General features: G+C 34.3%; 2 protein-coding genes and 1 pseudogene across 2 annotated transcripts in view; 1 reads left to right on the top strand and 2 right to left on the bottom strand.

The window, feature by feature from the left end:
- LOC109108064 (serine/threonine-protein kinase 10-like) overlaps positions 1–14,082 on the bottom strand; it is a 47,395-nt gene extending 33,313 nt beyond the window's left edge. Inside the window, exons 1-2 of the mRNA XM_042711514.1 lie at positions 13,670–14,082; positions 5,263–5,427 (exon numbers count right to left, since the gene is read on the bottom strand). Coding sequence (XP_042567448.1) covers positions 5,263–5,427; positions 13,670–13,828 — 324 coding nt within the window. The 5' untranslated portion in view covers positions 13,829–14,082. The remainder of the gene's footprint in view (positions 1–5,262; positions 5,428–13,669) is intronic.
- A 1,023-nt stretch (positions 14,083–15,105) lies between these two features.
- LOC122134769 lies at positions 15,106–16,126 on the bottom strand (annotated as a pseudogene).
- Positions 16,127–18,590: 2,464 nt separating this feature from the next.
- The window catches only part of LOC109083861 (serine/threonine-protein kinase 32B-like), a 50,902-nt gene continuing 46,657 nt past the window's right edge, over positions 18,591–22,835 (top strand). The window contains exons 1-2 of the mRNA XM_042711228.1: positions 18,591–19,000; positions 20,121–20,262. Of these exons, the coding sequence (XP_042567162.1) occupies positions 20,211–20,262 (52 nt within the window). The 5' untranslated portion in view covers positions 18,591–19,000; positions 20,121–20,210. The remainder of the gene's footprint in view (positions 19,001–20,120; positions 20,263–22,835) is intronic.

Below are 22,835 nucleotides of genomic sequence, written 5' to 3' on the forward strand. Positions count from 1 at the left end.
GGGAACTTACTGTCTTTAGAAAAGTTTAGATGGCATTTTTTCTTTTCATCTTGCCTCTGTATAACGCATATTAAAGCTCCTAAGTGCAACGCTGCTTTGTTTACAATGGAAACCAAGGAAATACTTTAAGCGCCACCTGCTGGCAGAGAGTGAATCTCCATCTCGTTCAGCTCGTCTGCTGTTTCTGTTTCATGCAGATATTTTTTATGTATAGTTTCACAAAACAGAAGTCAAATCATTCTGTTTTTGCTTCAATTCCTCTCATTTCAAATATGGAAATCGCACAGACAAAGCCTTATTTTGTTTATATGAACAGATTTATTTTATTTGTGTTACTTATTTGTTTGATTTGGGGCTTGTTTTAAAATTTCAATTTAGTTGTGTTATTTACATTTACATTCTATTTAAATGTTATTTAGTCAAGTCTGCTTTATTGTCAATTCTTCCACATGTACAGTACATACATACAGAGAATTGATATTGTGTTGCTCTCAGACCCTTGGTGCATACAGATAACACTAACAGTAGAACATTAAATACAGATAATAAAATATAAAGTACAACTATACAAATATACTAATAGGTTATGTAAAAAGAAAGATAAGTAAAGCGGATGCTTTTAACCAAAGTGACTTACAAATAAGGACAATTAGTATTAGTATATTAGTTTAGTATTATATTTCAATTTCACAAAGAAACGTGCAGTATTTTGTAAAAGCAATAATAAAAGGACACATTTAATTTATAATTTGTCTTAAATCTCATTTCTAATCGTGACTTGAGTAAATTGTTACATCCCTATATTATAAAGAAAGATCTTTAATTTCCGGAACACCTGTTGACGTAATACAGACTGGAGAAACCAGTCACTGTGAGTTTAGCATCTACATCTACATCAGTTGCTTTCTTTCTAAAAAAATGCCTGGAATATTCCAGATGACATACATTGATGCCCACGGGTTCAGGAAGGCAGAACAACCAGTCCGACCACAAAAACAAAGACAGATTGTGAGAGTCTGAGCAAACTCACACATACACAGGTGAGATTCCTCAAGCGCCTACACGCATATCTCAGACAAATGCAACAAGAGGTTAAACAAACAGAAACGACAATTCTACAATACTTCTATCAGCTGCCGGAGTCAATAATGACCGAAAAACTCAACTGATTCTGCACATGTGCTCCAAACCCTATTCAACCTGTTGAATAATTAATTATGATGATTATCACTTTCACCTCGCTGGCACAGAGCTCCACACTTACATTCAGATGCAACAGTCAGCTAAAAGCATTTTATCCAAGTGTCTTTAGAGAGATGAGCCATGATCACGAACATGGATTTTCCTTGACGCTTTAAAATAAAAGATTTGGATGTAGCATGTCGACATGGAATGGAAACTTTACAGCCACCTGTCTACTATTTTATTAATATGTGAATCAGCATGTTGTATATAATAATTCATGTGTTATTCATGTGTTTATCATCATTCTATGCAACACTGAAAGTTTTTGAACTGAACTGAATCAACATTGAACTAAATTGAGCTGAATAATGACACCCGTCATCTGTAGAGCTGCTTAGAAATAATTTCATGATTGACAAATTTTGCAATGCTTTATTTCTGTGCAGTTGCTTTGAAACTATTCTGTATTGTATATAAGTCAAAGTAGCCTATTTAAGGAAAATAATTCAGAAATTGTTATGAAATTGCGAATGTTTTTGGTGAAAGAAACCTTGAGTAACATTGACTGAAGTTCAGATTATATCCATTTAATGTTCTTCACAGAACTTAATGTCTTCACATAGCACTGGTCAGAAAAAAATAATCCTACTGTTGACCTCTGCTGAGATTCTAGACACAACATTCATTTCTGATAATGTCAAGGCACACTGGACTGAAGCAGAGTGAGTCTGTGATGGCGATAACGAAGGATAAGAGTAGATTATGTTGCTGTTGAGTGCACAGATAGAGACAGCTGTCTTGAGCTCACATCCTTTATCCGGCTGTTTAATTGGCTCTTAGAAGCGACAGTTTACAAGAGTTCAGAAAATCCCATGACACACGGTGATATGGCACGTTTGAGCCCTGACGCATGATGTTCACACACCTGTTGCATGTTTACACGGCTGCTGACCGCTACAGACTTCAGTCAACAACAAATCAGTAAATAATATATACCTGTAGGCTACCTGATGCTATATACATACAGTGTGTATGGAAAGTATTCAGACCCCCTTAAATTTTTCACTCTTTGTTATATTGCAGCTATTTGCTAAAATCATTTAAGTTCATTTTTTTCCTCATTAATGTACACACAGCACCCTATATTGACAGAAAAACACAGAATTGTTGACATTTTTGCACATTTATTAAAAAAGAAAAACTGAAATATCACATGCTCCTAAGTATTCTTTCCGTACCCACTGTATATATATAAGGGACAATCCACAGCTAGATGTGCATTAAACAATTTTAATGCATGATGTGGAGGCAAGTTGAGTTTAGTTATTGCTTTACCCCTTCATTGCTAGTCTATTATGTAGAGATTCAGTATCAAAGTTATTTTATTAATAAAAGTCGTGGGGCAGCATGACAACAAGTTTATGTGCCCCTGGATGTTTCTCTGTGTGTGTGTGTGTGTGTGTGTGTGTGTGTGTGTGTGTGTGTGTGTGTGTGTGTGTGTGTGTGTGTGTGTGTGTGTGTGTGTGTGTGTGTGTGTGTGTGTGTATTTGTGTGCATCAGTTAAAGCTGCAAATTTATATAGAACAGTGATTAAACTGATTTGTGTGTGTGTGTGTGTTTGTGTGTTTTTGTGCATAAGTTAAAGCTGATCATTTTTGTGTATTAGTGATTACCATGTTTTGGAATATGTATATATTCCAGTTTAATATGCACAGACAGCTTATTCTATGCACATTAAAATTGCAATTCTGTTTGGTGACACCAATGCTGCTAAAATATATTATTATTATTATTATTGTGTGTATATATATATATATATATATATATATATATATATATATATATATATATATATATATATATATATACATATACACACACACACACACACACACACACACACACACACACACACACACACACACACACATATATATATATATATATATATAAATAACAGAACACACATATATATACATATATACACACACATATATATATATACACACATACATAAAAAGGTTAAATGGTTAAACAATGTTTAATATTATTGTTTTGTCTATTTTGTAATGCATTCCCAAAGGTAAGTTAACAGTGGGAATTTGTTTTTTGGCATTCAAATGAAAATGTAACCACTTCAGAAATCCCCCATTCTTCTCACACATGTGCATGCCAGTGTGTGATGAAATAGTAATCAAACAATCAGTTGTGCATTGCTAGTGTCTAAATGTAAACGATCAAAATTTTGAGGTCTGTGGTTGAGGATGCTTTCAGTTCAGCATCTGTATCAGTCATCTCGACACACTCGAGTTAAAGAGAACAAGTGCTCGTTGTTTGACAACAAGTGTGCAGCCGTTTCCTTCCACAAAAACCCCACAAACATTCCCATCTGAGAGATTTTACGACCAGACGCCTCGTCCACACCCAGATATGTTTGTCTATAACAGTGAAGGATTGCTCAGACAGCTATTACGAACGTCTACTGATGATCACCAAACACATTGCTTGCTTTAGTAAGAGAAATGTAACATGTGTCAATGATAATTACAAAACTGTTCTACTATAGCTCTATTACTAATCTATCAAACATTTGCAGCTTAAAAGCAACGCCTAAAGCAATAGAGCCCTGGCCAACCTGGAAGTTCACATCACCCTGGTTTCCTCAACAAAAACCTAATAGGATTTTCCATTGGCTTTTGGATTACTGCAGAAAAAAGATCTCTGTGACCAACAAATGATTCTTGCGCAGAAAAATGATTCTTAACACATTTTGTCACATCATGATAATCTTCACAAATAACACAGCTTTTATGAATTCTGAAGCCTAAATACATTCGGCAGAAGCTTACTGTAGGCTATAAATGAACTATACCATGGTCACATGACTTCAAACATTAATGTTTGTTGAAAAGGAAGTCTTAGTCAAACACTCGGAGATCAGGACTCTTTCAGAGGAGCAAATTTACCTTCACACTGAGGAATTCCAGCAATGCTTCAACCGGCTCCTCGTGAAAACTCACTTTTACGGGCAGTTACCTTGACAGCACATCGTCTATGGAGCTACAATAGTCCACTACAAACATCCACATTCACTTATCAACTTCTATATTGTGTTCAGCTACTTGTCCCACCCTGATGAACAACAATGTGAAGTATTGCGCTTAGCAAATCATTGACATCTTATTGATATCGTAACAAAATTCACACAGCAGTGGAATAGAGTCCCTGATTTAGAAGGTGGAAAATCATCATGAAAAACGTGAATATGCATGGACTTCAGTGACACGATCAACACTATGCATGCACAATATGGTTAATTTAAAGCTTAATATTTTATACTAGCAGAAAGTTTATGTGTTCTTAGTTGGAAAGCGAGTATTAAGCTATCAAACCTGCAAACACTGTTTCGTAGAGGGGCATCAAAAAGCCAATTTTCACTTGCGATTTGGAGCCAAATTACAGGGGGGTAAAAATGTCTTTGGATAGATGGCAGCATCAGTTTATTATTTGAACACAGAGATTGGTAGGTCTATTAGTGAAATCCATTGACTTTAGCAATATTTGTTGCATTATATGCAAATGGTCACAGTCCAAGAATAAGAAAAAAGCACGTTTTGAGTTTTTTTTTCAACGTTTGCATGGCTATAACTCAAGAAGTATTAAAGATATCTTAATATCATTTTAGACTTTACTAATAGACCTACCAATCTCTGTGTACAAATAACATCATGATGCTGTCATCTATCTAAAGTCATTTTTACCCCCCTGTAATTTGGCTCCGAATTGTCATTTTGACCCTCCTCTAAAAAACAGTGCATTAATCAGTAAATATACATACATGACATTTAATGTTTTGCCTTTCTTCATCATTTATGTGTTTCTTTCAATATTCAATATAAGTCAATATTTTTAGTGAGGACCTCTGGTTGAGTTGGAACAGAATGACCCGATGAGGGTGTGTGGATGACGTCTCCAAAGATGATTAATTTAAACCCGCTGAGCAATTCACAAACTTTGTCACACAACACACCTTGTAGGGTTCAAGAAAGCTCAATTTGCTCCGTTTAACCATCTTACCGACAGATTGTTGTCGTAAAAGAAGGCGTCGAGCAGTTTGACGATGTACTGATGGTTGCAGGATGCTAAGATGTCAATCTCCACCATGTAGTCCTCCAGCTCCTCTTCACTTTTGGTTTCGATGACTTTGGCTGCAGCTAGCTCACCGGTTTCTTTATTCTGGGCCTGAAAAAAAAAACCAGTGTGGCATCAAAACAAAGTCAGGGTGATTCACATGATTACATCTTGCTGATTTTCCTGCTCCATGCTCGTCCCTTGGGTGCAGTTAATTCACCAGGCAGCTTTAGTTCTCCATTAGACCTCAGATAATGTGCATTACTGCTGTTTTACTGCATACGCAAGATGAGGTGACAGTGACTTTATGCTACCATTGATAAAGGTTTGATGGGTGTTTAAAGGGGAAGGATGGGGGAGACATTTTATATATTAGATTTTTTTTCAATGTAAATAAGAATGTCAAAGATAAAGCTAATAATAATAATAATCTACATTAAAATCATTTGTCAAGTTTTTATAAATGTGCTTTTCTAAGATCCCATGTTTTACAGTAAATGTATTTTATCTGTTCTTCGATTTTATTTTAGTTTAATGTTTTTAATTTTAATCACTCTTAAAATGCGATGTAACCATCAAGTAAAAAGTAATCACATATTTTTTTTTTCTTACTTTATTTAATAAATGTGAGTGTGGGTGCACACATCTCATAATTGTATTAATCATTTTCAAAAGTAAAAAAAAAAAATTATAAGTTTTTTTTACAAATATTATTTCATAGGTATTAATTTTTTGAGGACTCATACCACAACATTTTAAAATGTGAACTAACCATGCTTTGACATAAAAATGTAATCAAATATTTTTAAACTGATTGACCTTGAGGGTCATGAGGGTTTGCAAGTGCTCTATATATATATATAATAATATAATTTCTTTTTTTTCTCTCTGTGTGTACATTGTGGTCACACCAAATACCTTTTGATTCAATTTTCCAAATACTGATGAGCAGCAAAGCAGTTTTGTTATTTTTTTTCCATATATAATACCATTTTTATTACTCTGATCTATCTGATTTTGTCAGCCCAAGCACCCCATTTATTGTGTACTTTTTATGCATTTCCAATGTAAATGTTAACTAAATTAACATACTGTATATAGTTAAACGGAGGTAGTCTTCACATGTGAGATGTGACAGCACGGTGGGAAACATGTTAGTATGCAGCATTAATCGAGGTGGAGTCAGTCACTGTGGTTAGCTGGGTATGTTTTTAGAGGAAACTGTGTTGACAAACCACTCAAAAACAAGACTTCCGCTTTCTTCATAAAAACTCAACTTAACGCACACATAATTAACAGACAGTTAGACTTGCATATGTTTAACTGTGATCAAATATAATACAGGAGAGAATGAAAGTAGAACAGGTTGCAATGGTTGATATTGTCAGTGGTTGCCATGGCATTGCTATGTGCTTGCTTTGGTGTTTCTGGTGGTTGCTAGGGTCATGCAGAGGAGTCAAACTGTGCAAATGGTGCAGATGTGTTACACGCTAAAGTGATGCTTGACCTAGTAAACACAACTAACTTACATCTGTCTTAACCTCTGTTCAATAAAATAATGGGAAAAGAAACTCCACACCCTCAGAACCATCTCAGAAGACCTCTGCACAGATGCTTCTCATAGAGTAACATCTCTGTGTAGGGGTGTGCGATATTTACTGTCTACGGTAATACCGTAATTATTGTTTTAACCATGTGTGAGCTGACATTAGAGTGTCACTCAAAAAACAAACCAAAAAAAAAAAAAGGTCTATAGGCATTGACTGCATGATGAAACCTATTAGAATGAAGTTTGAATGTCCCTTTTATGCAAGTTATGAAAGCAAAAAATATCCCTGTATGGGTTTTTGTTTTTTTTAATATATATTTATAAGATATGATATAGTTTAATAATATCACACAAGCAAGAGTGCCGTTTTCCTGAATATCAGCACGTGAGCGTGATCGCAAATGCTGTATTGATTTTATACAACAGTTCAACAAACAAAAAGTTAATGTTGAGCAAGTTACATTTTAGACACAATATTGTCTTTTTTTCTGGCCAGTGAAAATAGTTCCAAACAAAGCCGGAGCAGAACATTTGTGTGTCTCAGAGCAACACTGCATTGAATGAATCTGCTTTTGAGCGAATCATTTGAGCCATTTGCTTCATTTCTAAAAGAATCAGGCATTTTGAGCGAATCATTTGAATGAATGATTCCATGAATCACTCATTAAGACAAGAATTTGTCAGCAGGTTTAAATCATATATTTATTTACTGTATATATGGCAGGCCTAAACCAGTCAAAGTACCAGCACAAAAACACAAATATTATTTTTTGAAAATGAGATTGAAGATGTGAACATCACTGGTGTTTTACTAGCTGATATCAACGCTGTGCGACTGAAAAACACTCATGGCCTTAAAGAAGCATAACCATAAATAAAGCCTGAAATCCACTTACATCTCCACTGAGAGGATTACAGCAGCTGCTCAAGGCGATCGAGCAGAAGTCAAAGCTGTTCACCTGAGCTAAACATCCTGCAGGGCCACCTCAAACCTTAAATAACAGCACAGTAGTGTACTTTCAGCCCATTTCAACACGACCCTAAAAAGGATGCACCTCTGTTTACATCTGGAAACAGCACACCTTCAGGAAAACACTCCAGCTCTACTTGACTTGAGGAAGGCCTTCTCTTTCAGCAGATAAATGTTACTTTTCATTGTTTTGATTTGTTTTTTCTATTTAATTATTCCAAAAGCCAGTTTTATTAGCAGGTAGGGCTTACAAAAGTCAACTAGTCATCAGATTGTGTCAGAATTACCATATTTGCACAAAAGCAGTCTTAAGTCACTGGGGTATATTTGTAGCAATATCCAAAAATACATTGTATGGGTCAAAATTATTATTTTTATTTTATGCTAAAAATCATTAGGACATTAAGATCATGTTCCATGAAGATATTTTGTAAATTTCCTGCCGCAAATATATCAAAACTTAATTTTTGATTAGTAATATGCATTGCTAAGAGCTTCATTTGAACAACTTTAAAGATGATTTTCTCAATATTTGGATTTTTTTGCTCCCTCAGATTCCAGATTTTCAAATAGTTGCATCTCAGCCAAATATTGTCCTCCTAACAAATTATCCTAACAGCTTATTTATTCAGCTTTCAGATGATGTATAAATCTTAATTTTGAAAAATTGACCCTTATGACTGGTTTTGTGCTCCAGGGTCACATTTATGAAAAGTTTCTACTCTGAGCTATTCTTGGAAACTATGCATTAGCCTTGTTAATGACGACAGCAAAACACATTGTTTACTACATTAATTCATCTCTACTTCCTTTTGCAAAATTTGGAACAAGGAAAACACCCACTGACTCTAATAAAATGGCAAAGCAAATCAATACGTCTAGGTTACTACATATAACTAGCTTTTTTTGAGGGCCAGTTTTTGCACTGCTAAATTAGTTGTCATCATGTAACTCCTAATTATAAAACTAGGTGAAGAGCTTTTTAAAAAATGTAGTTTCCTACAAGAAAAAAAAAACGTGACGAGAACATGACATGATGTGAATGTTGCAAGAAATTTCTCTATGTAAATCATAATTTGTGGGTGAATAACTTTCATTAAATTTCGTAAGGAAATCACATCAAGATTACGTTATGTGTTTAACAACTACTTGCCATGAGCCAAAAGTATCAAACAGATGTAAAACCTGTTTGCTTTTTCTGTTTGCTTTGTACACTGAACAAAATCTAGAGGAAAAAAAAACTACACTAAGAAACAATTTTCACTCAGTGCTAGTAAATTTCACAAATAATTACAAAGAAATGGCAAGTAATTGAATTCAACATGAAATATTTAAGTAGAAAGCTAATCTTTGTTTTATTTACAATCTAAAAAAAAAATTACAGTGTAGTTTAACTAACTGCCCCAAATGAGCATTTAAAATAATAATAATAATTTGAAACAATACTGTTGGATCAGTTTAAAGTTTTTAACCTTTAATTCTTACACAATACGCTGAGGAACCTTGTGCCTCAAACAATATTCCCTTTAAACAAAAACTAAGACTCATTGTCAGTTTATTTTGAAGAATAGGGCCAATTCAGTAAAACCAAATGACCAAACGACAAATACAAATACACGTGTGTCTGATTATCTCTGTCTTCAAGTTCACTCAGTGGTGAAACTACAAATAATGACGGACAGAAACAACGAGGCCTTAAGCAGATCCTTATAGCGTGGGTGATGATGCAGTTTATCTAATATGTAGAATATGCTCATGTCCACCCAGAGTGAAGACGCTCTTATCTTTCTGAAGCCAGCAGCACTGAACGCTGGTGATTAGCCGAGCTCTCGTGATCTCAGACTTCACAAGCACTTCAGGATCATCGTCACGCACGTCAAACTTCACCCTGACGGGCGTTCGGTTCACACTGCTGCCACGCGCCTCCACATGTTCTCCTTCAATAATTAACCATCACTGAACTACTCAGCATTAACTAACAGGAGAAGACAGGAGGAGTCCTCTTCAAAATACCATCAGAGAACGAATCCAACTCAACTGCATCCAGCTCCAGGAGAAATAAACACATTTACATTATAGAGCTGAAATGGGCTGAAAACATTTGCGAACATTTGAACTCTTTCCTAAATTAAATGACGCGTCCGAAATTCATCTGAATTCAATTCAGATATTATTTTGGTGCGATTTAAGATTCAAATGCATACAATTTAAGAATTGAATTGCATATATAATTTCCATCCATTTGGAATATTACTCAATTTTAACAAACTAATAAACGTAATGCAATGCATATTAGTCAGTCATTCATAAATCAATCAGCGAAGAAATATGTACAATTTCTGTTATAGCACTAATAAACTGAATGTGTTTTAAATACATATTTATTATCTATCACATACTGTACTATTAAAACTCATTGAATATTGCTTGTTCCACACAGCTAGACATACTTTAGCCATGTTCATATTTTAATAACTGGTTTACAGTGAACAGATTCTAATGCATTTTGAATATGATGTTTAAATAAAATCAAATCGATGCAAATAGTTATGAATAAATGTTTTTGAGTGCAGAAATCTGACCTGTTTCGTTTATATACCGTATGACTTACAAATATGCATCACATTAAGTTCATTTAGTGTTTATGTTAAACAGATATGCAATTCAAATGCATAAATCTTAAATTTAGGCTTAAAATTTAAAAAGTAATTTCTTAAACATATTTTTTGATGAATCAAATCGAGATATCTGAATTGAATTCAGTCGAACTGTGGCCAGATTTCACATGGAATTCAAATTTTTGCAAATTCTCCACCTAAATATTTTTAGTGTATTTTTAAAAGACATCACGAATGCATTTTCAAACCTGAAGTACAGAGAGAGTAAACAGACCACAAATGATGTCTTGCAATCACTTCTTTTGGAAGAGCAAAAGTAAAAACAAAATACATGACCATATTGTGTCTGAAATGTGATATTAACTTGTTGTTTATGAAAAACCACACTTCCATAAACGTGTAGAACGAGAATATGCAGAATTTTCAGATTTGGTTTGAGCTCCAAGTTCTTTTGCAGCTATATAGCATATAGCAGACTGTATATAGCATATACTACGTGACCCTGGAGCACAAAAGCAGTCTTAAGTCTCTGGGGTATATTTGTAGCAATAGCCAAAAATACACTGTATGGGTCAAAATTATAAAATTTTATTTTATGCCAAAAATCATTAGGATATTAAGTAAAGATCATGTTCCATGAAGATATTTAGTAAATTTCCTACCATAAATATATCAGAACTTAATTTTTGATTAGTAATATGCATTGCTAAGAACTTCATTTGAACAACTTTAAAGATGATTTTCTCAATATTTAGATTTTTTTACACCCTCAGATTCCAGATTTTCAAATAGTTGTATCTCAGACAAATATTGTCCTCCTAACAAACCACACATCAATGGAGAGATTATTTATTCAGCTTTCAGACTGACCTTGAAGAATTGACCCTTATGACTGGTTTTGTGCTCCAGGGCCACATATATTCTACTAAAAACTATGAGCAAGAGGTCAGAAATACCAATAGTTTTGGACTAAAATGTTAATCTTTAAACACTATTTTGATAAAATGCATGGTTATGAATAATTATATCTGAAATAATTACTTCATGGTTATTAGTTATATAGATTAGCAAAAGAATTGTAAATGTATTGTCCTTTGAGTAATAAGGAAGTAACATTGTCTAAACTGCAAATGTGTGTAGAAAGAAACCCCCTGTTCATGTTCACAGGATGTAGTTTCACAGAGCCACGTGCATCGACACGTCCGGGCAAGCGATCAACAGTAAAGGTGATGACCCGATCCGCACTTTAATCTTTACCCTCCAAGCAGTCAGAGAAATCTGAGTGTTATTACACTTATAAAGCAGGAGCAGATGATCAGCGCCAAGATACGGAGTCGTTCTCAGAGTTGTTTTCAGTCGTGACAAGTTCTTGAGTTTCCAAAGTACAGCACATTGCACAATATTAGACTCATGTTCTGTTCTCATTACACAATCACTCATTCATAACTCTGACATATTTCCTTTTAGCAGACGAGTCTGCAGCTTCCAGAACAAAACTTCCTTTAGTGCCACTCAGTGTGCGCAAAACTGATTTTTACATTATATTTTATCCTATACATTTATTTGTATCGTATATTTGTTACAAATACATTTCTACACATATTTTAGCATTATAATTTATACATTATAACTCTCACAAGGAAAAGTTTGTTATTTGGACAACACAAATAATTAAAAATAAATAGCTTACTTAAAGAAAAATAAAGGCCATTTTAGAATTATTTAATATTATTTTAAAGCTCCATTCCTTAAAAATAAAAATGCATTTTCTTTACTGTAAAGTACACTGTTTGTAAACATACATAAAGCAGCTCAAATAGATAATTTAAGAGTACTGTAACATTAAAGATCAATGATCATTTGCTTTGTAATGTGTGTCAATAAGAAAGAAAACTGCTTAAATCACGCTTTCAGCATTAAGTTTTTATTTAAATTTTACAACTATTATTGCAAATGTATTTAGAGATAAAATAATTAAACTCTGCAGATATAAACAAGCAAAAGAATCTTGTATTAGAGCATAAAAATTAATGAGAGTCTAATGAAAATTACAACTGAGGGTTGCTCATTTCAGACGATTTCAAACAAAGTCATGAGCAAAATGTGCTGACGCATTACAATCACGAGATGCATGCTAAAAATATATTTGTACAAACTTTATAGTCTCAAAAATAAGCTTTGATTAATTTATGCGATTTGGAGAATTGACCGGAGCATGTTTTCATGGGATTTTCCCTGTTGCAGTATCACTCCGCTGTGAAAGCTGTCCTTGTTAAGGTTGTGTTTAACCCCAGTCAGCCTGCTCTCTGAGGGTCGCAGTGGCCCTGGATCTCACGGGGCCCCATAGTTCAGGACACAGTGTTGGGGACAAAAGACAAATTCAGCGTTTCCTACACCAGGGTTCCTCTCCGCCTACCGAAACTGCAGCACATTCCAGTATCTTCCTACACAGTGACTCTGAGTGGCCCCCTAGGGCCCCGGGCTGAACACATGTGACCTGTCAGGATATCTCAGTGGCTCAGTGTCATTAACCACATTAATGCTAGTTTATTTAAACAGTTAGTAATGGCAGATGGCTTCCTTAAAGGTAGCAACACCCTGAGCGATGCATTACTTCATGACACTTCAGTGCAGATCCTCAGCATGTTATTACATGAACTACTGAGCTGCACTGCCATCCGTTCAGTCAACTGTGCACAAGTGTTATCTCTTGACTGGCTCGTAGGTTTTAGTTGTGTTTTTTAATTTAAATGAACACAGTGTTTATAAATGTAAATTAAGAATTCTAAGAGAGAAAAGATTAAACATTTGTTTTGTGCATGTGCGTTTAAAAAAAATGAAAAGTGCGACAAGTGTGTACATAAGTGTCAAAAAGAATACAATTCTTTGTATTTGTAATTATTATATGTTTTCGGCATGAATTATAACTGTCTTAACCAAACTTTTTAAAATCCTACTACGCGCAAGGCTTAGCTTATGAATATTAATTACGCAAATGACGTTCACCGAGCAGGCCTCACTGATTGGCTGAAAGACCGCGAAGGGTAAGCGGCAGCGAATCAGGTAGAAGCCTGGCTTATGTATATTGAATATTCTAAATAATATAGACTGCGACGTCAACATGACTTAATTAATATTCATGAACAAATCCTTTCCCGTGGTATAAAGTGTAGTTTCGTTTCGCTGTCCAACAGGTTTATTAGGGTCCGAACTCACCTTATAAACTTTGCCGAAAGCGCCATCCCCCAGTTCCCCGATGATTTCCCAAATGTCGTTAGGGTTTACATCCCGATGAACGTGCTCATATTGTTTGGTTTTCTTCTTCACGTCAATTGTAGGAAGACGGAGGATCTTGCTGAATTTAGCAAAAGCCATTTGAAATAATACAGACAGCAGGTTCAACTGCTTAAAAAACAGACGAGGAATTAGTTGACTTCAGAAAAAAAGAAAAGCGAGTGAGCTGAAAACTGTCCAACCCTCCACGGAAGTAGATACATTCATCATTTAAAAAAATAAAATAAAAAACCCATCAATCTGTGACGGACTGATTTCACTCCATTCACGAGCAGGCGACTGAAGCTCTCGTGTTCACCTGTTCACTCTGCTGCTGTGAGTCCGGGACACAAAGCCACGCCCACTGCACGGAACTACGCGATTATGGGTTTTGTAGTTTTAAAGCCTATTTATGCGGCATCAGAACTACAGGAGCTGCACAAACCATTTTAATGAATTTTAATTAATCTTAATAGTTGTATTTAACGATGGTATTTAATAATATAGTCAAGACGCACAGATTAAAGAAAAAAAGGAACAGACCAAATCTCTGAGTTAAATTAAAAAAAAAAAAACCTGTTGCACACAACCCCCACCTAGTGGTAATATGTGGTACAATTTGTTATTTTTTTTAGAGGAGGGAAAACACGTCAATAGTACACAAAAATGTACACTTCTGTTATATATATTATACACTTCTATATATTATACACTTATATATATTATGAACATTTCTGTTATATATATTATACACACACACACACACACACACACACACACCAACAGTCAAAAGTTTTTGAACAGTAAGATGTTTAATGTTTTAAAGAATTCTCTTCTGCTCACCAAGTACCTGCATTTATTTGATCAGAAATTCAGAAAAATACAGTAATATTGTGAAATATTTATACTTTTTAAAATAACTGCTTTGTATTTGAATATATTTTAAAATGTAATTTATTTCTGTGATTTCAAAGCTGATTTTGCTGCTAAAAATTTTTTTTTTAAATGATTTGTTTTTGAATATATTTTATATTTTTATTTATATTTTAATTCATTTTTTTTTTGATACTATTTTTAAAAAAAAATTCAGGATTCTTTGATTTTTTGTGAGATAAGAATTTTTTTTTATATTTTTCACTATACCGTTCAAAAGCTTGGAGTCACTCTAATTTTATTTATTTTTCTCAAAAATGCAATAAAATGTATTTCATAAATTCATATATTCTATGATAACATTATATGATAATGTTTTAAATTCCTGAAATCATTTTTATTTTTATGTTTTTAAAAGTAGCCCTTATTTATTTTTGAAACATTTCTAAGACTTGGATACTGTTTTATTACCATAAAAAATATATATATAATTATGTTCTTTAAAGCTACTGATTATGAATAACATCTGATGAGTAGTGGGCCTCATTAAAGCCCTTTAAAGAAACAGGCACCCAATTAAAACACAAACAAGCAAAAGCTTAAAATTGGTTCTACTGAAAATAAATAAATAAATGAATAAATAACATTAAAAAAATGTAAAAATGCTAATAGACTCTTGACCTACCCGGTGACATTTTTGCGACATGATCATATAGAGTTGTCTGATCATAACACCTAGATTATGCACTTTCCTGGTGTACACACATGTCTATTCTCTCAGACCGTCCAGCAGAGACAGATACGAGATCATAGTGGACATCACACAAGCGTTCTGTCATCACAAAGACATATGCATGACAATACAAGACAAACTTTATCAGCAGACAAATACTGGAGGTGAGAGGAATGATCTCTTAACTGTCATAAAAACAATACCATGAAATGTAAAAAAAAATTAAAAATGCATCATTTTGTTCACATATTTCACTTACTTGCTCTTAAAGGTAAAATCTGATGTTAAAAATAAATGTAAAAAATGAAAAATAAAAAAATGAAATGTTGAATGCATGACTGACTGGTACTCACATGAACATCGATGAAGAGGTCGGGCAGGTGAGCTGTGCATCTGTACTGCAACATACAGCAAAGCACTGTATAAAACATCAAGGCTTCTGTCGTCACATTGTTGTACTCACCTCAGTTCAGTGTGTTAGACTTACAGTGTCGTGGTCTGTCTTGATTTCAGCCGCTCTTTGGGTGATCTCTTTACCCATGTTCAGCACTTTGGTGTAACAGGTTGAGGGATGGGGTACGGCTGAGCCCAAAGCGCCAGCAGCAGTGTGGAAGCTAGCATGCTGTCTGCTGTCTGTGAAGATTTATTCACCGCCGCACATTCATACAGCTTGTGTCCATTACAGAAGATGACAAGATAGATGAATCAGTTAGGTTGGAATTCCCTTCAGATTCTTCAGTTATGCTGCTAAAACACCATTACTTGTGGTCGCTCGGACAAGCCTGGTCAGAATATGCCACGAAAATGTTTTGCACAAAAAAAGCACATCATTTGAGACGTGGTGCATGACATAATATAAATAAATACATTCACAACAACAACAACAACAACAACAAAAATGCTTATAGTCAGTGTGAAATGTTCACAAATGTAACAACGTGGATTTTTGAGTTGACTTTCCATAAAATGTTAAGGCAGCATGAACAATTACTTTTTTAAGTCGAAACATTTCTTTACAGTGATGAAGTTACAATTTAGTACATTAAAATATGTTCAATTTAAATCTAATATCAAATAACACTTTAGCTCAAAATATAATCAAGTACTTTGCATGTGCAATTCATTAAAACATGTCAAAATATAATGATTTAAAATGTACTTTAAAATAAAACTTCTAATTTGACAGAATTACAAAGTGCACTTCTAAAAGTGTACTTAAGTGTGTTGAGAAACAGTCATGAAAGTGTAGTCTCTTTAAGTGCACTTAAGTGGCCTTTATTTCTTTTTTTGTTGTTGTTGTTGTTGTAAATATTCTTTTAAGATTTGAGGTACACTACAAGTGCACATTCAGTAGATTAAAGCATGTTTCAAAGGGTTTTGCAACAAAAGTTTTTCCTAAAAACAAAGTTGTCTGCAGCACCACATTCAGAGAGCTATAGAGGGATTGTGCATGTATGAGGAGAGCTGAAAGGCTTATAAAGAAAACAATTGAACTGTAAAAATGTCACGTACCTGTGGTGCATTTCACTGATCACACACAATGAATGAATAAGAGATCTAAACCATCTAAATATTATCGAAATGCCAAATCTAATCATTCAGACTTTAATTCTCCAGGGAAACATATTTTAATTGTGAATGAGTACAGTTCATGTGTAAATAAGTATGCGACTGAATAAAATGTGAATGAAGTTGAGTTGTGTGCCTCTAGATGGCAGCATAACGTCTGCAGCAGCGCACTGCTCGTCATTCAGTGGCGTGACCTTCAATAACGCGCTATAACCTCCTGAATAAACCACTCTTCTGTCATTTAACAAAGACACAAGCTCAGTTTAAGTCAGTCAAAGGAAGCACGAGATGAAACGTGTTACATACATGATCAGGGAAAGGTGACTGGTGTATTTTATAGATGCCAGTTGAGCTGTAAAAGAGCTGTGTGTGCACGAGGCATCCAATCTTGTGAAGTACTGTGCTGTGCCAAGAGTGTAATGGTGATTTGGCTGGATTTTGAGAGATCCTATTGCTCTGACTGCCTAAACAGGATTTCACTTCCGAGACTGATGACCAGAGCAAATTCATTACTGCCTCATATGTCTAAAGAAGAGAAAAGCTTGATCAGCAAATATCTGTGAAAATTCACATGACCTTGTCATTGACTTACATTTGATCTGCATCTATTCTATTCTATTCTATTCTATTCTATTCTATTCTATTCTATTCTATTCTATTCCACAATCACTGTGTAATTATAATTTTTCATGCTAAAGCACACTTTGGGTTGACTATTGCCTATTTATTGACTGTTATCTATTTATCCATCCATCCGTCTCTCCATCTGTCTGTCTGTCTATCCGTCTATCTCTCCATCTGTCTGTCTATGTCTATCTCTCTCTCTCTCTCTCTCTCTCTCTCTCTCTCTCTCTCTCTCTCTCTCTCTACTGTCTGTTGTGTGTGTGTGCATGTGTGTGTAGCCTACTGTAAAAGAGTTATTTGGAAGTTGTAAACACATAATGTGTTATTTGTCGTTTATTTGTGATTGTGAAATTTACTTTCTGAGTAAAAAGTGTTTATGCTCAATTCTTTTCAGCATTGATAGATAGATAGATAGATAGATAGATAGATAGATAGACAGATAGACAGATAGATAGATAGATAGATAGATAGATAGATAGATAGATAGATAGATAGATAGATAGATAGTCTCTGCATAAAGTTTTGAATTAACGAAACTTAATTTTAAATATGTCCTCAACCCTACTTAAAAAAATAAAATAAATAAATAATAATAAAAAATACATAGAATAGAAAAGATCATGAATGTTTGAATCATGGACAGTAGTGAAATATTCCAATTGAAGAGTGAAATTGAACTTGCCATAAAAGGTCAAATAATCTGATAATTTTAAGAGACTTGAACTTGCCATAAAATATAATATATATGACCTAATAACATATATGATATATATATATATATATATATATATATATATATATATATATATATATATATATATATATATATATATATATATATGCTTTTAATGTAGCAAATTAAATGTTCTGCATGGTTACACCATATTGACAAAAGCTTTAGGCTATATATATATATATATTAAAGTGGTTTGTAAGAAATGACGATAAATGATGTCACTGCTTAAAGAATTCTTGACTAAATTAATAAAAGGCTCTGGGGAGACTGATATTGCGTAGATCCATACAGTAATTGAAGCACGTTATGCATGAATAAACGAACCTCCCACCAGTGGGACACTTTCACCATCATCATCATCACATCATCACATGCGGTGCACATCAGATCTGTACACAGACGCATAATGCTGCTTTTATTCAACAGTTGAGGACGCAGCTCTCTCTCATCACGCACTGATCCGGGATCGGACGCGTGTCCTCGGCTCTCGGGTGTGTGTGTGTGTGTGTGTGTGTGTGTGTGTGTGTGTGTGCGGGAGCTGAAGCAGCATGTGCGCGTGTTCTGCATCAGTCTGTCATTGACTCCGGCTCTGCAAGGATCTTCTCACAGCATTGCGGTGACTGGAGAAGTTGTGCGGGATAGTCTCACCTTTCCACTGCGGTCTCCATGATCTCCGGTCTTACTGAGCGCTGCTGTTATTCGTCCAGTCGATCGTTCAATCCTCCTGCCTTATAAAGCGGTAAGTGTGTGATTTCTGATGATTTTACGATGCACGGAGTTCAGCTACAGGTCTATTCCACTCACGTATTCCGAGCTCTCTCTGCTGTCTGTGGACTTCACATGACTCTCTGTGCAGAGTAATTACCAGTGAACAACATGTATATAATGACTTGCACACTGTCCTAGTTAGTACAATTTTAAAGTATTTTAATAGGGGCAAGCTGTCATACTTTTATGCAATGAATATTTGGTCACTTTATTTTAAGAACAAATTCTCAGGATTTACTTGCATGCATATTGACTGTTTATTAGTACTAACTAAGCACATATTAATGCTTTATTGTGCATGAGCGTATTTTAGATCCCACACCTAAACTCAACAACTACCTTACTAACTATTATTAAACAGCAGCTTAGGAGTTTATTGAGGCAAAAGTTGCTTAATAGTTAGTTAATAGAGATAATTGGACGTTAAAATACAGTGAGACTACATAATTCTCGGGGTAGGTTTATTTTTGGCAATTTCTTGCGGATGCATATCTTTAAAAAGGAAAAAGATAGTTATTGAACCCAAAAGAGTTCATGTTCTATCTAGCAGATATGAATGAATGAACTGTATTAACAACAACAACAACAACAACAACAACAAATAAACCATGTGACAGCTTGCTTTGAGTATGTATATATATATATATATATATATATATATATATATATATATATATATATATATATATATATATATGATCTTTTGGGTCATATTTATGTAGTAAACATAGAAAATTCTGAAGGGTTCGCAAACTTTCAAGCAGCATATATATCGCTGTAAATAAATACGCAATAAATACATTTGGACAAAATTTACAATCGCTTAAGACAGATTTGATCTACTTTGAAAACATAAAATGTTAACAAATTAAATTAACTTTTTTTGATTGCTTCCATTGTCCTCATTTGTAATTCGCTTTGGATAAAAGTGTCTGCTAAATGACTAAATTTAAAATGTAAATGTAACTGGTTTTATTAAAAAAATAAAAAAAAATCCTGACATGTAATGCATGTAACACAAACTCTATAATTTAAAGTGTGACAATATTTGACTTTCATTACACTCACAATCCACTCTGTCCCCATCACAGGTCGCTCTTCGACAGAGGAATATATCCTTATTGACAAAACACAGGGGATGTTTCTATTTTAAACCGGAGATCTTCACCTCTGCAGAAGTGATGGGACTCGGTCAGTCCAGCAGGACATCGGTCACTGATGACCCGGAGGAGGGTAAGTGTGTTCTTGAAAAGCAAGACAAGCTGTTCCAGTTCCTACCCACATTCATAACACACTAATAAATCAACTACTGTATGACTTTTCATTTAACCACCTCTTTTTATTTCTTAACTCAGATTTATAACTGTTAGGATGCTTTATTTAAACATGGGTGGATAGTGTGAAAGAAGTTTTAGTTTTTGAATGTTAAAATACTGAAACTGTTCTTATCAGAAGATTAATCTGAGCATCCCAATAGGATGAGTTTGGGGCAGGACTATCTAGAAATTCAATTCTGAAATCATTTACTTTGTTGTTTAAAAACTCTATGAATGCCATGTTGATCATATTGAGAAACTCTTCTTCGTACAGTGAAAGGATACAGTGATGAGGGACTGTCAACCTCTAAAAAGGACAAAAAGCACCATCTATTATAGTAATTATGAGATAATCCACAGCTAGGTGTGCATTAAAAGATTAAATGAGGTGGGCATTAAATGATTTTAATGCACAATGTGGAGGCAAAGAACTGCAAAGCAGAGTGCATTGATACAGAACGGTGATTAAACTGACTGGAACTACCTGTGCATTAAACAGACAGACCATGGTATAAAAGTGTTACGTATTCCAGGTCTTCTCAATGTAAACAACAGCTTTTTGTATAAGAAAGACAATAAAATTAAAATTGATAATCTCCCCCTTTGTAAAAATGTGTATTGTTACCATGTACAGTCACAGAGGTTTTAGTGTAAGCAAAATGTAGTCATGTACTGTGGATTCATTAATAATCATGAGTCTGACAAAACAGTCAATGGCAATGTTTTACTTTAAGAATATATGAGATTGCTCACTTTCAAACAGGATTTTTCCAAAGTAAACCCATACAACAAGATCCATAGCTGTTGACTGCAGAAAGTCATTTATTGAGGTTCTTATAAATCTGTCTGTGTGTGCAGGTGGGTCTAAAATTTACAGTTCAGATTCTAATACACCTGTGTGTGTGTGTGTGTGTGTGTGTGTGTGTGTGTGTGTGTGTGTGTTTTTTTTTTTTTTGAAGGTGGTTATAAAATTTTCAGTTATGGTTATGGTACATCACAAGTACAGTTATAGCAATAGCCAACTGTCCCATTTTACCAGGTAATCATGTATATGGGTATACAAAAGAGCTCACAGTGACTAATAAACCAAAAAATCGTTAAACTGGATTTTTACATATCCTGAAGAAAATGGGAGTGGTGCTAGTACATGTGAAAACTAGCTTCATATTGTAGGGGTGTTGTGTGTATAAAACATCTGTCAGTCCAATACAAAATTAGTTTTTAGCCAAAACAACAAAACAGGGGGAAGTCGTGGCCTAGTGGTTAGAGAGTTTGACTCCTAACCCTAAGGTTGTGGGTTCGAGTCTCGGGCCAGCAATACCACGACTGAGGTGTCCTTGAGCAAAGCTGAGGACACCTCAACTGTTCCCCGGGCACCGCAGCATAAATGGTTGCCCACTGCTCCGGGTGTGTGTTCACGGTGTGTGTGTGTGCACTTTGGATGGGTTAAATGCAGAGCACGAATTCTGAGTATGGGTCACCATACTTTACTGTATGTCACATCACTTTCACTTTCAAAAATGCATGAAACCAAATCTTAACAGCCAAAAATGAATGAATAAATAAATAATGCATGAAACAAATCAAATTCAAAATCTGTCTGAACAGCCCAAAATTAAAAAAATCATAAATAAATAATAATGCATGAAAAAAATCAAAACATGTCCGAACAGCCAAAAATAAATAAATAAATAAATAAATAAATAATGCATGAAACAAATCAAATTCAAAACGTCTTAATAGCCAAAACAAAACAAAAATACATTCAACAAATCCATAATGTGTCCGAACAGCCAAAATATAAACATAAAAAAATACATGAAACCAAATCCAAAACCTGTCTGAACAGCCAAAAAAGAATGAATAAATAAATCATGCATTTTTTTAAAAAATGCATGAAACAAATCAAATTCAAAACATGCCTGAACAGCCAAAAATAAATAAATATATATATATATATATATATATATATATAATGCATGAACCAAATCAAATCAAATTCCAAACATGTCTGAACAGCCAAAACAAAAACAAACCAAAAACAAAAATGCATGAAACCAAATCCAAAGCATGTCCATATGTAAAAATCCAATTAAAATTTGATTTGCTCAAGTAGTTGTTTAGTAAACAAGTAGTTTGATGCGACACACAAAAATATAATAAAATAATGGGATTAAATAATCTATAAATCACTCATTTTGGTAACAGAAGTACCACTGTACAACAGCGACAAGAGTGAATAAAGTTTCAGAGGGTCAGACTGGTTCAGACTAATAAACAACTCACTTTTGATCACTAATAGTCTTATTATATTCTGTTGTCCATGCTTAATGCTTAAACTCTACTGGGACCCGTTTTATATTTTGCCATGTGAAAATGTGTTAGTCAGATTGCTTAGAAAAGTAATTGCACAAGATGCATGACTCAAGGTATCATTTATGTCTTCACCAAGCAAAACTAATAATTAAACAGTTCTGATGGAGAGAAAAC

Source organism: Cyprinus carpio, chromosome A21 (genome assembly GCF_018340385.1).
Source record: "Cyprinus carpio isolate SPL01 chromosome A21, ASM1834038v1, whole genome shotgun sequence".
In the NCBI taxonomy this organism is placed as follows: domain Eukaryota; kingdom Metazoa; phylum Chordata; class Actinopteri; order Cypriniformes; family Cyprinidae; genus Cyprinus; species Cyprinus carpio.